The 16,995-nt window shown below is 32.9% G+C and overlaps 1 protein-coding gene across 8 annotated transcripts; it reads left to right on the forward strand.

The window, feature by feature from the left end:
- The first annotated feature begins 9,729 nt into the window (after positions 1–9,729).
- On the forward strand, positions 9,730–16,956 carry LOC108204290 (eukaryotic initiation factor 4A-2-like). 8 transcript variants are annotated; one of them, XR_010288191.1, is made up of 9 exons: positions 10,052–10,215; positions 11,609–11,678; positions 11,788–11,894; positions 12,272–12,702; positions 12,992–13,647; positions 14,568–14,665; positions 14,877–14,938; positions 15,838–16,002; positions 16,280–16,956. XR_010288191.1 is itself a non-coding variant. In XM_017373650.2 (5 exons), the coding sequence occupies exons 2-5, from the start codon at positions 11,614–11,616 to the stop codon at positions 13,625–13,627; spliced, it is 1,239 nt and encodes a 412-aa protein (XP_017229139.1). In that variant the 5' UTR covers positions 10,052–10,215; positions 11,609–11,613; the 3' UTR covers positions 13,628–13,910. The 8 variants fall into 8 exon arrangements, 1 of the variants encoding a protein (XP_017229139.1); XR_010288190.1 differs by having other exon boundaries at positions 14,568–14,938; XR_010288189.1 differs by having other exon boundaries at positions 14,877–16,002.
- Positions 16,957–16,995: the final 39 nt, after the last annotated feature.

Below are 16,995 nucleotides of genomic sequence, written 5' to 3' on the forward strand. Positions count from 1 at the left end.
ATATTACAATTACCTTTTTTTGCTTCTATGAAATATAATACTTTCTTCATATTATAATTCTACGAAAATGAACTAAAACTATGATTAAACTATGAATTCATATAATGATAATTTATATATTTAAGATGTATAACAAAGGTTTAAGATGATGGGATTAATTTATTACAATAACTAAAGAGTATTTGGAAAAAAGATGACAACTTTTGTGAGTAATTCTTTTTTATACATTTTCTGTCGTGATAACACATGCACTGGTATTTTGCTAGACTTGGGTGCCGATTCAAAGCTCTGATCAGCCAATTTGTATGTACTTTTTCATCTTCTATTAATTGAGAATTTGAGATAATGCAGGGGTGTCTATGTATATCAAAAATAAATATCTTAATAAAAAATCAAAAATTAGTTCTCAATTATAAATAACTTCTCACATATAAGTTAATTATGTATATATTTTTTTTGAGAGATAATCTAAATGGCACTAACTCGTAAATTACTTTATGCCTAGTGTTCCATCATTAAACTTGGACTTCTTCACAGTCACTCCCTCTGTTATACACGCGCCCATTTTTAAAATATTATATAATATATTTTTTTAAATTGTTTAGAGAAAATTTCATTCATAATCATATTTATTGTGGCATATAGTGATCACAAAAATATAAATTATTAATATGTGATATAAATAATGAATTATATTATGTTAATTATATTGAATTTTTTAAAAAAAAATGAACATATATTTTGAAACGACGTTCATGTAAATGAGGTATCCACTGGAAGGCGGTCATCAGCAAATAGCAATCACATATTAATGGTAGAAGCATCTTCTTCCCTGGCAAAGATTAAAGCCCTTTATTCTATACATAATGGTGGCAGCCCCTGATGGGAATGATCGATCGAGCAAGATAATAAAGTCCGTTTTGACTGCAAGCAAGATTTGATTATAAGCATGTTCTCTCCGGGTCTCATAATTCATCACACACACATACACACACACAAAGAAGAAGCATTTAGAATACTTTCGGCCACGATGAGACATACATGGTGGGGAGCTGAGGTCCCCTCCCTATCTTCCACATGGCTTCTTGGGGTGACCCTTTGTGCTGTGTATACGTACCTCGATCCCCATCCACACATGCTTCTTTTTCTTTTACATTTTTTTATTTTTTTATTATCATGTATCTTTAGTTTTTTCTTTTGAGATTTGCAGGGTTCTCCACTTCTACTCCCATGTAATTTCTTCACTATCATCTCACATTTTGGGCACAGGCTTATAGATTGTTATCAGAGCCGCCGCTAATGAATGGATCAGCTTTGAGTCAAATTTGGTTTCACAAACCTGAATATGATCGAGCAAGAGTATACACCAAACTATACCGACAAAAAGAAATTTAAAAAAAAAGTAATATTGGGGCAGTTTGATATCATTGAAATATAGCATAAGATCCATTTGAGTCTACTTCTAATATTTTAAGATTTTAGATAGACAGGTTCTTAACATTCGAGGTTTGGCGTAATATTCTCAATTTCAATGGACTAGTTTCATTTTATGTGTTTGAATTGGATAATTTTTTATATTTATAAATTATCGGTATAAAAATTATTAATATTATAATAAAATATTATAATTTATTCTTTAAAATGGACATTTATATTTTTAGAAAATAAAATTTTAAAAATAAAAATAAGTCACTAAAAATGTTAGGATTATCAACTTATTCAATTCTGACTTACAGTTCAGCAATTGACTTTATTGATTTTTTTTATTTATAAATAAACTATTTTTGATTTATAAATATAGGAACGGGACTTTTTAAAACTAACCAAATACCGTAATCTTAAAGTGAGCCGTTACATGATCATGGATTATTCAATAATTTTTTTAAAAAAAATTTACTACACTAAAACCTCTTACAGTATCATATTTTTAAAATTATGGAGAAAATATTTCTTTTCAAAACATGAGTTAATAGTTTTTGAACACGTAATTTAATATCACAATAAAATTAAAATAAGGTTTTCTAGTGTGCGCCACTGGTTGGTGTATTTTGATTGACTCTCATCCCACCTTAATAATGACGACACTCTTACATGCACAAAAATTCTGACCAATCAAAATCTCCTAAGTATATATTTAAATATATAAAAGATACTCCCTCCGTCCCTATTTATCTGTCCATTTTTAACATTTTCACGCATATTAAGAAAATTTAAGTTTATAAGAAACGTACAGCAATATCCTTATTTAATGCCTTAATTGTTGGGAAATATTGGTGGGATTACTCCATTATCGAATACAAATTTAATGAATCAGTGAGTAATAGTCATGATATTTATAGGTAGAAGAACAAAATCAAAGACTCTTCACGTTTTTATATGAGTTATTGGCATTAAACTAACATGTTTATCAGTCACATTGAAAACATAAATAAGGGTAAAAATGAAATATTTTGCTTTGATTATATAAATAGACAAACAAACAGGGACAAATTTTTACTTTCAAAATGAACAGATAAATAGGGACGCTAGTTGTCAGTGTCGTGAACACAGCAGAAAGAACCAATTAAAATTGATCGCATAGAATTGATTGATTATGTTCGGCTATAAAACCAAATATAAAATCGATGGTGAGGAAGACGGTTGGTTGTACTGTCCAATGAGTACTTTGGTGTACTATTCATAATAATAAATCATTCTTTTTAATTTAGAAATGTTTGGTTACATAATAATAACTCAATTCTTTCAAGAAATTTTGTGTTACAGAATAATAAATCGATTTTTTTTCAAAAATATTGGTTAATGTACAAGGAACAATTATTCCATCATGATTTCATCTTTAGATCGGCAATTATAGCCAGATGGTGTCTGTCTTCTTCCGTTTCATGATAACTAATTAGAGCTCTTTCAAGCTTTATTGCGAATTCATGTCGCATGAGTTGACATTCAGGCATATACAGTTTATCGATAATGATGATTTAAGTAAAAGGCACACTAACAGACAATACCTATTTTGTCCTTTATATTATATTAAATATAATTTGACGATCAAAAATATTAATTATATTGTCATCAAATAACAAGGATCTCTACATATACAATTCATTACAAACATTATTGATTTGTTGTTCAGGATCAACTTAAGATATAATAAAAGAAGTTGATTTGTTGTTCAGCAGATTGATCACCCACCGCAAAAGAAGTTGAGACTAGACCTGCAAAATCACAAGTGCAGCACATCCCTTTGCCGAACAATATTTGCTGTTATCGATTCATATAGGATATGTAATATATGTAATAATTACTAATAATGAAGCCGAAAAGCAGGTACATAATCGACCCATTTCATCAAGCGTCTGCTAAAAATCTATTATTCCTTTTAATCAATAAAAAATCACTTCAATACTACCAAAATATAAACTTAGTTAATTATGTAGTATATATAAACAAGCAATTGGTGAATCATATAAATATAATAAAGTGTTAGACCTAATATGAAGTAAATTAGGAGGCTGTTTGGCGTGGCCTTCAATTGCATCTACCTGTACACACATCCAATCAGCGAGATGAAGATAGACAGATGACCAAAGAGATCATACAGACTAAGCTGGGAGACGGATGGGATGACAGATAGAGGGTGAGCACACAGAGCTTCCAGCATATCCATCTTGCAAGAAAATTACTATGTGTGCTCACTCTCTTCTGTCATCTTCCTTGCCCCCGAGGGAGGGAGAGAGAGGGGGGGGGGGAGAGAGAGAGAGGGAGGGAGGGAGGGAGAGAGAGGGAGGGAGGGAGGGAGAGAGAGAGAGAGAGAGAGAGAGAGAGATTAACGAAGTGGCGGGGGTGACAGATAGAGAGTGAGCACGCATAAATTTGAACATAAAAATGCCAAAAGTTGATGTGTGCTCACTTTCTTCTGTCACCTCCCAATCTTACCCTCTTTATAAACACCCTAAATGAATACATGGAACTTGCCATTGTTGTTGCAGCCGAATAAGCCCTAGAATGAAATGCTTCGAAAATATTTAAAATAAGTATAGCTATATATGTGTGTGGGAAGGGTGAGAGAGGGAGGACTTCATGTTTTGATTGACTGAAATGGTACTACTACTAGCTGAATGTAGATAGAGCTACATTTGATGTGAGATGAAATGTTATGGGTGCTGTGCTTTATATAGAACTGGAAAGTGAGAGGAAGAGAGGTTCCCTTTAATTGGGCAAGAGATAAATATTAGAATAAAAGAATATATGCTATGTGTTGTTGTGTATCAATAGGCCTGTTTATAATATTAATACTGTATTTGGTTGTAGACTTACTCCTTCTGTCTCATTCATTTATATACAGTTTATTTTTTTTGCTGTGACACCAATTGTATATATTCTTTTATAAGTCATGGTCTCTGAACCAGTTGTCAGGGGTACAGGTTATTTAACACACACTTTCAGAACCGTCGGATCTATATTTCAAGGATCCAGATTAGAATTTCGTTTTTTTAAATATCCGCTATAATTTTCCGCGGATAGGGAAAGTTCCTATCCGTGGAAATTTTCCGTGGATAGAAACTTTCCTTATCCGCGGAAAATTATAGCGCATACTTAAAAAAATGGGTTTCAATCCTGACCCTTGAAATACAGATCTAGATAATGGTAATGGAGCTGTGTGTTAGATAAAGCCTCCCTGACAATCAGTTGTCAGGGACCAAAACCCTTCTTCTATAATATAAAATACCATTACTACCAATTACTTTCTATCACTATCTCCATTTAATAATAATATAAACACTATTATACTCACTACTTTCCTCCACTATCTCAAATTTATTATTAAATATAAATGAGTCCCACCACTATACCTACTTTTCATCTAACTTTACTCATTTTTTATATTTTTTCTTGGTCTCCGTATCCCAATTAAATGTATACAAATGGTTGGGACGGACGAAGTAGTATATAGGAAAGTCCATGTTTATCTTTTTATATATTTAATACGTGTGCTATTACATTTTAAAGTTGATTTAAAATTTAATAATAGCTCTATTTATGATTCTTTTAAAACATATTATATTTAATTCTTTTTAAATTAATTTAATTTAACAATACATATTATATCCATTTTAAGATATAAATACACTGTTCTCTTCTCTCTCTTTTTTCAGGAATAAAATGTTCTTTCAAGTTTTCTAAGATCTCCTGACCAAAAAGGAAAGGTGTTATCTAAGATTTATGTTATTGAAATAGTGAAGTGCAAAAGATCGAAGGATTGATCTAGCTAAAGTACCGGCATGAGAGCATCGATTTGTAGGACCAGAATGATAATGGATATATATGTTCCACTATTGTGAAATTCAAAAAGCTAGATGCTTGAAACCCCAACCGTTGGGTTGCAGAGATCGCTAGCCGTTCTCGTCTTCTAACCCTAGCCTATCTTCCAGATTCAAATGTTCCATAGTCTTGTTTTAATTTGTGATAGTGGTTTGTGTGAGCACTATTTCTGTTATAATTTGTAAGAACATATAAATGTCTTAGATGAGTTTTAGAGAGAGAGAATATACAATTTAATTTTACATAAATAAGCTTTATGTTACCAAAACTAAATTTATTAATAATGATCTAATTATGAGTTAAATTGGAGTTTTAAGTTGAAAAATCCTCAGCTAGCTAGTCAAATTTCAATACACATTAACAAGCTCGGAAGAGTTTGGGTGAAGTTTGTTATTTTCTCACCATTTGTGTGAGTAGTGTTTGATTTAGTGATAAAAGTTGTTAGGGGATTGCATTCTCATCAGTCGATAGCTCAAATTGGTTATGGCGGAAGTCGTCAAAGGTATAGCTCAAACTGGTTACGGCAGAAGTGAAAGTGGTGAAGCATGTGTATATATCATCTTCAACAAATCACGTGATTTTATCTCCAAGAATAATGGATTAATCAGTGATTGCGACGGTTTATGTAGATGCCGTATGACTTTTTATTATTGAATAAACTCATTTATCGAAAAACAAGCTCAGAATATCGGGAAAGTGCACGTGCTCGGAATATACTTCCTCCGTTATTTTTTATATGTCGCTATGACTTTTGAAACATATTTCAAAGTGTTGTTTTTACATAATCCATATCTCTAAAGTTTATTGAACGGATAAGATATTATGTTTCGACAATATAAATTGATTATATTTTAAAAATAAAATGTTATTAATATTTTAGAATAGATGGTCGACTTATATATCATGAGCGATACAAATATGGATCATCTATTTGTTTATTTATCTAACAAAAAGTTTTTATGTTTGCATTGTCCAATCATTGAGCCCAAATATGTTTATAATAAATTAGGTAAGTCTAGTTTTTCATGTTCGCATTCTATTGTTTATAGAGTTTTGACAAATATAACAAACATCATGAGGTAGACTATATATATTTATAAAAACAAGAATGTATCATGAGAGTTGATTTTTTTAATAAAATATTTACATTTTTAATTTAAAGTATATATTTATAATTTTTAACTGAAAATTATGGTGAAAATTATGGTTGGAGATGATCTTGATATACTTTTAATTAATTTTACTTTGAACATCCAAATTCTCGTTAACTTTGGAAGTGATTAATAACAAATTGCAGTGACGACCGCCCCGTTGTCTCTATTAAAAAGTTAAAGTTAACAATTAAAAAATATAATCAGTTATACACACCCTAACAAAGATGAAGAAGATCATCAGTACGAAGGCCATGCGAAGATCTTGTATTTCAACAACGGTTTTTCTATGGTGTGCCCAAGGGCACACACTAAGCACTAATTTTTATGAGTTTGGTGCATTCTTATTGGTCATGTAATCATAAATATGGATGGCCCCCTTGCATTTACACCAACTCCACCAATCAAAATCCACTAAACTCATCAAATTTAGAGCTTAATGTGTGCCCTTGGGCACACACTAGAAAGACCCTTTCAACAAAGCACTTTAAAGTATGCATGCTTTTCATTAACACTAATATTTATGTATAATTATATGCATGTAAAGCATGTAGAATCATTTGACATTTGTTAGCTAGTACGTCAGGCCTTCCCACTGAAGAGCATGATTAATCTAACTGACGACTAACTAGGTATCAACATTAATTAATTATTTCATAATTGTTCTCCTCAAAATAATTAATAATAATTAAATGATCGTTAAAACTGATTTGGTCATACTCCATATATATGAGTTGGCCCTTTTGGGAAGTGGGAGATGAATGAGTTGTTTAATTGGAATAAAACTTAAATTATTACTACATAATTAAAATTCTCGGAAGAAAGCGAGAAAGATGTATATCCTAACATATAAACATAACATTAACATGTACACACAGTGTAAGTATAACTTTTACAAGTGAATGGAAGAAAGTCATTTGGACAGTTGATGGAAATGAAAATAAAAAGTATGACGATGAGTATTTTAAGGACCGTGGAAATATGATTTATTCATCAAGTGAAAATGAGTTCTTATTACATATCCCAAAATCACTAATTCAAATACGAACATGTTAATTTAAAATTTCGATTTTCGTTAACCGGACTCATTAATTCGCTCTTTTTTCAGGAAGGCAGAGTTCATTTTCGTCTCAAGAATAAATATATGTGTGCATAAAAGGGGTCACAACTCACAAAAATTTGTACATACGGCAGCAGCATCTTTTCTGGCAAGCAAAATAAAGGCACATCCACCTCCTTTTATTCTATATAATGGTGGTAGCCCTAATGGGATTGATCGAGCAAGATAATGCAGTTATGCAGTCAAGATTTGATAAGCATGTTCTCTCTGGGTCTCATAATTCCTCACACACACACAACGAACAAGCATTTAGAATACTTTCGGCCCATGGTGGGGGAGGTCCCCTCCCTATCTTCCACTGTTCCACATGGCTTCTTGGGGTGAGCCTTTGTGTATACCTCCCCATCCACATGCTTCTGTTTCTTTCACTCTTTCTTCTCTTTTTTATTTATTCGACTATCTTTCGTTTCATTTTCCGAGATTTGCAAGCTACTGCAATAGCTCCAGTGGTTTCTTCATTATCATCACGCATAATTATGTGCAAAGGCTGTATTGTTGGGTGGATTTAATTTGTTGGTGAATGAATCAAGTTTAGTTAATTAGTCGGTACGATCAAATAGTTCAAAGGGTGGGTTTATTCTATATTGTCTCGTCCTGACCCTTGCGCATTGAATTCTGGCTAATTGAATAAGTATCAGAACAAATATTTATATAAAAAATATTTAAGACTAATTTGTAAAAAAAAAATGAAGAGGTAGTTTTTTTAAAGCACAAGCCAGTCAATAAATTGTACTCAACGAATAAGGTACTGAAATCGTTAAAATTTTAAAAAAAAAGATTAAAAATTATGATAACTCACTGCATTTTCACAGTGCCAAAAATTAACCCGATCTTTTCGTGATAAAATGTTTTAATATCACGAACGATATGCATGTAAACAGATAATCTGGACTTTTATAGAATTTAATATGATCATTTCCACATCGTCCCAACTAATTATAGAATATCTGGGCCAGTTTTAGATCTTGTTTGTCTTATTATTTGTGAAAACAGTACATATATAAATGTGTATATTATTTTTCAAATAAGTAACTTATTTTTATAAATAAAAAATATCTATTTGAATATTTAATATCAATAAATATTATATCATATGTTTTTTTCTCGAAAGAGGTCTTTATTTTATGAAAAAGAAAAATAAATACCCGTATTTATTATTTTGACATAATCTCTGTATTGAATATAAATCAGATAAATTAAATTTGGGACGGGCATCATTATTTAGCAAGGATATAAAGATGGAAGGAAACGGACTATAAATTCTCTAGTTCGTTTTACCAAGCCCATGACATGTGGATCCAGTCCGGTCCAACAAAATTACTGCCACCGGAGCTCTACAATTAAAGAGTAAAAACACCCTCCCCATCCCCACGGGCCACGCCCACGCGTGACACGTAAGCAAACAGACCTGTTACTCTATCTCTCCTCTCATTTTTTTAAGTTATTTTTTGGCATGCTTTTCAACCTTAATTTATAGTATAGTTCCATAATATATTTTAAAAAAAATTTTGTTCTGAATAAAAATTTGATATATAAACTTCTATTCAAAAAAAGAAAATTTTGAAAAAAGATTATGAAACTATACTTTATGATAGCCTCAAAATGCGTGCAAACAGTGAACGTAAACTAGCTGGTGGGAGTACTTATTATGAAAAAAATAGTAGGGACTTTTTGTAAATGTCCAAATTTGAAAAGATTTTTGCTAAAATATTATAATTTTTGAATTATTTGTAAAAATATAATTTTTCAAATAAAAATCATAAGAATACTATAAATGTAAGCTCTCTTCTGCGTCCAAGATATCTACTACAATAGAATTAACAACTACAATAGAACCAAACGACCCCTAAACCTTTGGAAAATGATGATATTCATAGCCGAAAATGATAATATCTGAAAAGCAACTACAAAAACAACTATAAAATCAAAATTAACAGCCATAACAACTAACAATTAATCCTCATAATCAACCAACAACACAATCACACATACAAGCATATACACATAATTATATACATACACTTATGTCCTTTAACCGAGTCTGATTCAACTTTTGATTTTCTCAAATTTTAAAATCCTAATTAATCAATTCATTTTCCCAACTCAAATTTTGATGAGAAAGAAAGTGAGAGAAATAACGACCAGAAATAATGAAGTAGCACAGAGCTAGAGAGAGAAGTAAAAAGAGGGGGAGCGAGAGAGGGAAAGAGATAGAGAGCTAGAAAGATCAGCGGAGAAGTAAAGAAGAGAAGGGAGAGACTGATGTTGCTAACATATTTTTGCCAAGTTTTTAACTCTTCTCTTTCAAAAATCGTAAACTTGTAATAGAATCAAGACGACACTAATTTTGCAATCATTACGTTAAAAAAGGTGTGTATTTGCTATTTTCCTTGTATTATTTTTCAGAAAATCCTAAATTCTTTCGATGGAATATTCTTTTTATATAATATTTAGTATTGAGTATAAGAAATTGGAAAAGCAGAACATGAAGTATACAAGTCACACTTTCTCTGCATAAAACAAAACTTGCACAAACTAGTTTGATCAACATTTCTCAACATCTCAAAAAAAAAATTCTAACCTTACTTTGAAATCTTTAATCAAGAGACTTTCTATCTGCAATCAGTAAGTTATTCAATATCTATTTACAGTTTGATGTGTTTATATGAATCAGCTGTAGTTTTTGGTTCTTTGATATGTCTGTATGCATAGTAAGTTATTCAATTCTTTTTTCACTTTGTGATGGGTTTTTTTTGTTGATTACAATAAAGTTGAAAACTTTTTATGTGGGCTTATTTGGAATGAAGTTCTTGTTGATGATATGTGTTAAGTGACCGATTCTCCTTGAACGTGAAGGTAGGTGTTAGGAGAAGGGCATACCATGATCATATTCTAACATTCCCCTCACTCGAAAACTCATTTATGGGTCGAGAGTGGATCACTTCGAGTCTCCCGAGCCTAAGCTCTGATACCATATTAAGTGATCAATTCTCCTAAAACTTCAAGGTGTTAGGAAGAGGGCTTATCAGGATCATATTCTAATAATATGATGATTTCATATAATAAAAGTAGGATTTTTTACTTCAAGAAATCATTTTTATTGGATTATGATGTTTAAGGCTTAATCTGGCATGGACTTTGTAAAGGAAATTTTTGTATAGCTTATAGTTTTGTTCAGCACTGTGTTATAGTAGCAGCTGATTGCTAAAAGGTTGAACTGGAGTATACTATGGTTGTAGACTTGTAGTGATAATAAATATGTTAAGTCCCCTGTTATTAAGGAAAAAAATTGGTATATTAAGTTGATTCTGATGCGGGTTTGTCGTGGAATTCGGACACTTACAGACTTACAGTGGTTATGGTGAATAGAGAGGTTTTCATGAAGTGTTGTGTACCTAATTTTGTCGAAGAACTAATAATATGTGAATGCTTACATCATCATCATTCATCGGGTTCATTTTTCGATGTCATGTTGTGGACTGGTAGCTGAGTAAGCAATTAGTAAAGTAGTAAAGTAGCAGCTGGTAGCAGGGAGCTTACAAAATTATATGCACATATTTTTGCCCCCAAAATATATTTTCAACGCCAGTCCTCTTGAAGTGCTAAACTTCTGTAGCTCCATTTCAATTAGTTGTAAATTGTTTTCTGATCAATTTATCATGCAGTATACTTCGGCCTTCTGTTTAGCATATTTCTTTTTTGTTCAATGGCCAAGGCGCCAAGCTGCTTGAGTGTTTTCTGCTTTTATATTTTTACATAAAAATAAAATAATCAGCATATAAAGAGGCTTTTCGTTTGATTGTGCTAGGCTGCTAGTAGTCTCATATATTTTTGATCGTTATTATACAACTTTTTCTACTCTGCAAAACATATCATTTCTTTTGATATACTATTTTACTTCATTAAATCATATATTTGCATCAGTGGTCTGGGTTTAATTGGGGGTCAAATCTGTACTTTACATGTTTGATTGCTTTTTTACTTTCTTGTGAAGAAAATGCATCTCTTCTATGTACAGTAATCATGGCTGGGGCTGCAGAAGGTTCTCAATTTGATGCACGCCAATTTGACGCAAAAATGACTGAGATGTAAGTGATCAGTTTATTGTTTTTACTTGATCAGTTTTTCCGGTCATATGCAAATATTATTGTCTTTTTCACTCTGTTCCTCTTTCGCTCGATGAACTCATTGGAGCAGACTTAATACTGAGGGAGAAGAATTTTTCACATCATATGATGAAGTTCATGACAGTTTTGATGCTATGGGATTGCACGAAAACCTTTTGAGGGGCATCTATGCTTACGGTAAGCTGGTAACAGATAGTTTAATTTGTTTTCTTTCATGCGGTGCTTGCAGCTATATATTATAAAATTGTATGATGACATCCTGAAATTAAAAAAACAACTCACCAATTTCCATGACTTCAAGGGTTACTTATGCCTCTGCCAGTAGCTTATCCAACAGTATACTTAATGATTAATATAATGTTTTCATGGATCATTCTTCTAGTTCTAGCTTAAGTCTTTCAACTGTCCTTCAAAACATTCTTTGGCTTGTTTTGCCATGGGAATGTATCCACTGATTCTTTTTGTTTATTATTTACTATCACTGAACAACTTTCTGATAAGCAGAAACTGATAATATTGTCCAAATTTGTCGTTTTGTTTTCATCAATTTTAAGGTTTTGAAAAGCCATCCGCAATTCAGCAGCGAGGGATTGTTCCATTCTGCAAGGGGCTAGATGTTATTCAACAGGCACAATCTGGTACAGGGAAAACAGCAACTTTCTGCTCTGGAGTTCTGCAGCAGCTTGATTATGGTGTTATTGAATGTCAAGCATTGGTTCTTGCTCCCACTCGTGAACTAGCACAACAAATTGAAAAGGTTATGCGAGCACTTGGTGACTATCTCGGTGTAAGGGTTCATACTTGTGTGGGTGGGACTGTTGTCCGCGAAGATCAACGAATTCTGTCAAGTGGAGTTCATGTCGTGGTTGGTACTCCTGGCCGTGTATTCGACATGTTGCGTAGACAATCACTTCGCTCAGATTACATCAAGATGTTTGTTCTCGATGAAGCAGATGAAATGCTCTCAAGAGGTTTCAAGGATCAGGTTTTTGTGTTTCCTATGATCTGCATGGTCATCAATTTGTGTGGGTTGCTTATTTAATAGGCTATCTGATGCTACTCTACCACTACTAATGCATGATTTCTGGTTTTTTTTCCTTTTCTTAAATATATTAGTGCTTCTAACATTAGCTAAACACGTCTTGCTCTGAGGGTATATTGTCATTTGAATATGTTCTCATAATTGTGGAGGCTGTTACATTTTATAATACTATCTAAGACTGCATACTGCTAAAGGCTGATCAATCTCTTCTAATATCTACTTAATTTTGCAGATTTATGATATATTTCAGTTGCTACCATCGAAAGTTCAGGTTGGAGTTTTTTCCGCTACTATGCCTCCCGAGGCTCTTGAAATTACTAGAAAGTTCCTGAATAAGCCTGTGAGGATTCTCGTAAAAAGAGATGAGCTTACTCTTGAGGGTATTAAACAGTTTTATGTGAATGTTGACAAGGAGGAATGGAAACTGGAAACACTATGTGATTTATACGAGACTTTGGCCATTACCCAGAGTGTGATTTTCATCAATACCAGGCGCAAGGTTGATTGGCTGACTGACCAAATGCGCAGCCGTGATCACACAGTGTCTGCCACTCATGGTGACATGGATCAGAATACGAGAGACATAATTATGCGTGAGTTTCGCTCTGGTTCTTCCCGCGTGCTCATTACAACTGATCTCCTGGCACGTGGTATAGATGTCCAGCAAGTGTCCCTTGTGATAAACTATGACCTGCCGACTCAGCCAGAGAACTACCTTCATCGGATTGGACGCAGTGGCCGTTTTGGAAGGAAGGGTGTTGCGATCAACTTTGTTACCAGGGATGATGACAGGATGTTGGTCGACATACAGAAGTTCTATAATGTGTTGGTCGAGGAGCTGCCAGCAAATGTTGCCGATCTTCTTTAGTGTGGAACTGATGTGACAAGGTACAAGTTTTTGAAAGTTACTTGATATCCTATCTAGTCACGGCTTACTAGACACATATTTGGATCTGGACTTTGATTGTGACAACCCTTGTGCATTTTGTTGTATTCTAATTTCTGCAAATATTGGTGGATTTATACGTGTCCTATTTTCTCCCTACAACTTGTAGTATGGGATGTTTGAACCAGCAACAATTTTACATTTAACTCTGTTCATGTATAATTTGATTTTATAAAGGTGTGATTATCTATTATTCTGCTTGAAACTTGTTTATATTCGGAATTGGAAGAAATTTTTTGATATCTTGCTCCTGCCGAGTTTATAGGTTCTACAAATTTACTTACATGTGAAAGAAAATAAATGCAGTGATATTTTTACCAAGTATTTTGTATTTTCAGTATCAACCTGTTTTACCCATACTTGGTTGAAAGTGCCCAACATGCGAATTATCGGCTGAAAGCTGTGCTTCATTCTACTACCTCTTCAGATTTTTTTCTAGTGGTCCTTTATATAGATTTTGGCTGGTTTACAGAGGATTCTTCACATTGATGTGGGTAACAATGTCTTGAAAAAAATTGACAAAATTTATGGATTCTTACTGGAATTTTGTAAAAGAGAAGTTAGCTTTGTGTGGCCTTTTCTTATAAGTTGCTTTGGAAGAGTATGAGTGGAAGGGTTGGTAAGCATTGCACTTTGTTGAAAGGGAGTGCTGAGAATTAACTCAAAGCTAACTACAAAAAAATGAATTATTTTTAATAGAAGGTCATGTTTGTAGATTATCTATTAGTTAGTCGAGATATAAAATTTGCTTTTAAAATAGACGTGGTCCACCACTTACTAGGATAGGTTTCCTAAATTATATGTAAGTTGGTTTATTCTAATTAAGTTAGTTCATATTAATGTATCTCAATTGATTATGCAGACTGAAAAAAACAAAATAGCATTGGTCCCCAATATCCTGCATTTTCTCATGGCTCGTATGCAAATCGTTTATTTCCAGCTCTAGTAATCTATAATCAGGTTAGTGTGGAAAATTATATCTTGTTCAAGGAGATTTGTTGTCCTTTTGATTAATACCAAGTGTTTTTGTCCTGTTTATAATTGAGTTGTTGAACAATAAGCCCTTAACAAACTAAGCCACAATTGAATCCTCTGAAATTTACATAGATGTAGGCATTGATTATATGTGTTATGTTTGCATTCCTTCGCTAGCTGTATGTTTACTTGACAGGAAGACTTGCTTCGAAGGGTCAAAAGATCAGTGAGAACTTCTATTTCAGAAGCGATTGCTCTGTAAGTTGTGATTGCCTAATTGGCATGTACAGTTTTACTGTAAGTGTAAATAAACTCTTCTAAGCCACATTTTTACCAAAATTTATGTATAATCCCAGCCGCCTTCTACTTTTCTGAATAGTTCTTGGGAAATTTTGTCGAGAAAATAGATTTGATACCAAATAGCAGTGCTGCAAACAAATGTATCCGTAAGAGAAATTGTAATGAATAGCTTAGTCTTATTCAGTATCTGAATCTGCTTTTGATCGTAGGGCGTTGGTTTTTACTATAGGTTACTGCTGTACTTGGTAGAAAAATTACGCTTCCTGCTTATTTGTCTACTGTTCTAAGATTAACTACTAAATTGATTGAGTTTTCTTACAACCTATATATGTAGAAGATAAGTCATGGGAAGTAGATTCAATTTGTTTTAAGCACGTTGTTTTGAATTCTTGGATCATATAAGTATTTCTAAGTTCTTTTCAGGTTTCTGCTGCTTGTGCGGTGTGACTCATATAATGCGCTTCTTCAAGTGCTTTCTTTTTTACATTTATGTGGTAGCTTCCAACATTTAAAATATTGTCTTCAGTTTCTTCTTTCTCTTACTGTTACATCAAAGCTCCCGCTGAGAAGCGTGATGCTTTAAATTTTTATTTGTTCCTGCTGTTGGCCTGCTGTAGAAGCTCGACATGGACAGACCTTAAAGTTCTACAGTGGTTGATTCATTCTTTTCTTATTTACTGTCGCCAAAATATTCAATCCCATTTCTTTGTTACATCTGTGTGGCATCTACAACATTGCCAGAATTTAGCATAATATTGTTTGATATCTGAAAAATATCTGTAATGTTGTTTTACTATGGATTCTGATTGAGTAAGTGCATGTTTTCTGTTGTCTGAGTGTAACTGTCTTCTTTACAGTGAATGGGTTCGAGCCACTTAAACAGTTTGAGCTTTTCATTCATGATCGAGACTGAAGTCAAGCTACAACTCCCTTTGAAGGAGAGTTCCAAGTCTGTTAACAGAGTGATAGAGCCGGCAACTCAGTCTGAAATTGAATATCTGAAGGAATAGTTGAAATATTTGGTATGTCAAATTTTAATATCGAGGTTAAAACTTCATTTTTAGTTTTTTCTCATTCTTGTTTGTCGGTGACATTCTCGTTTTATAAGCATGATACAGCTCTATTTACAAACATCTATAACATGTCCGGATTTAAAAAAATTTGATAGGGCGGGGATTAAAGAGAAATATGATATATATTTTTTTAGTTGGAGATGAAAAATAAGTACTAATTATGGTTGCAAAGACTTATCAGCTTACCGTGTAAAACTGATTCGTCTTCTAAACTGCTCCCTGCTAGATTATTGTGGCAAATGTAAGAGACTGGAGTTTCAAGATAAAAGCACTTCCTAAGGAGAACCAGCACACATGCAAATCACCTGGGCTAATGTTAAGGGAATCAGCTCTTTAGAGCATGTGGGTCCTTTTTAATGTTACATAAGCATCATCCAGTGGATTTTAAAAAGACCCCGGTCACACTGCTTCAATGCACGAGCCCATTTCCACTTACAGATGAGTACATCAAATCTTATCTTTCTTTATATAATATTGTTTTAATTTATAATATAATTCTCAAGCATTTGGAACTTGAGAATTTGGATTTGAAGAATAAGAATGTAAAAGTAGATGCACATTTATAAAGATTGTACAAATGAATGCATAAGGACCAAAAATAAGCACAGGTAGCAGGAGTTTACCGGGCTATGCCCGGTTTTTGCTTTTACTCCTGTGGGTTGGGATGCTCTTAGGCTCAACGTCCTTGCAGAAAAATCATCAGGAGGATTCTGTAAAATGATTTCTCAATAGTTTCTTGACCTTGTGGTGACAGCTGAGAAGAGAAGGCACTCCAAGTAATGTCCGAAACTATTGGTTCAAATCTACATTTCTCTTCACTTGTATATTTTCTCAAAAAAAGAACTTGTATTATGAAATTGATGACCAATTTGTGTAAATGAAAAAAAGATCCATTATTAGTTAGTTATGCCAAATTTTTAACTAACTAGTTTTCGTTAATTA

Source organism: Daucus carota, chromosome 1 (assembly GCF_001625215.2).
Source record: "Daucus carota subsp. sativus chromosome 1, DH1 v3.0, whole genome shotgun sequence".
Lineage (NCBI taxonomy): Eukaryota > Viridiplantae > Streptophyta > Magnoliopsida > Apiales > Apiaceae > Daucus > Daucus carota.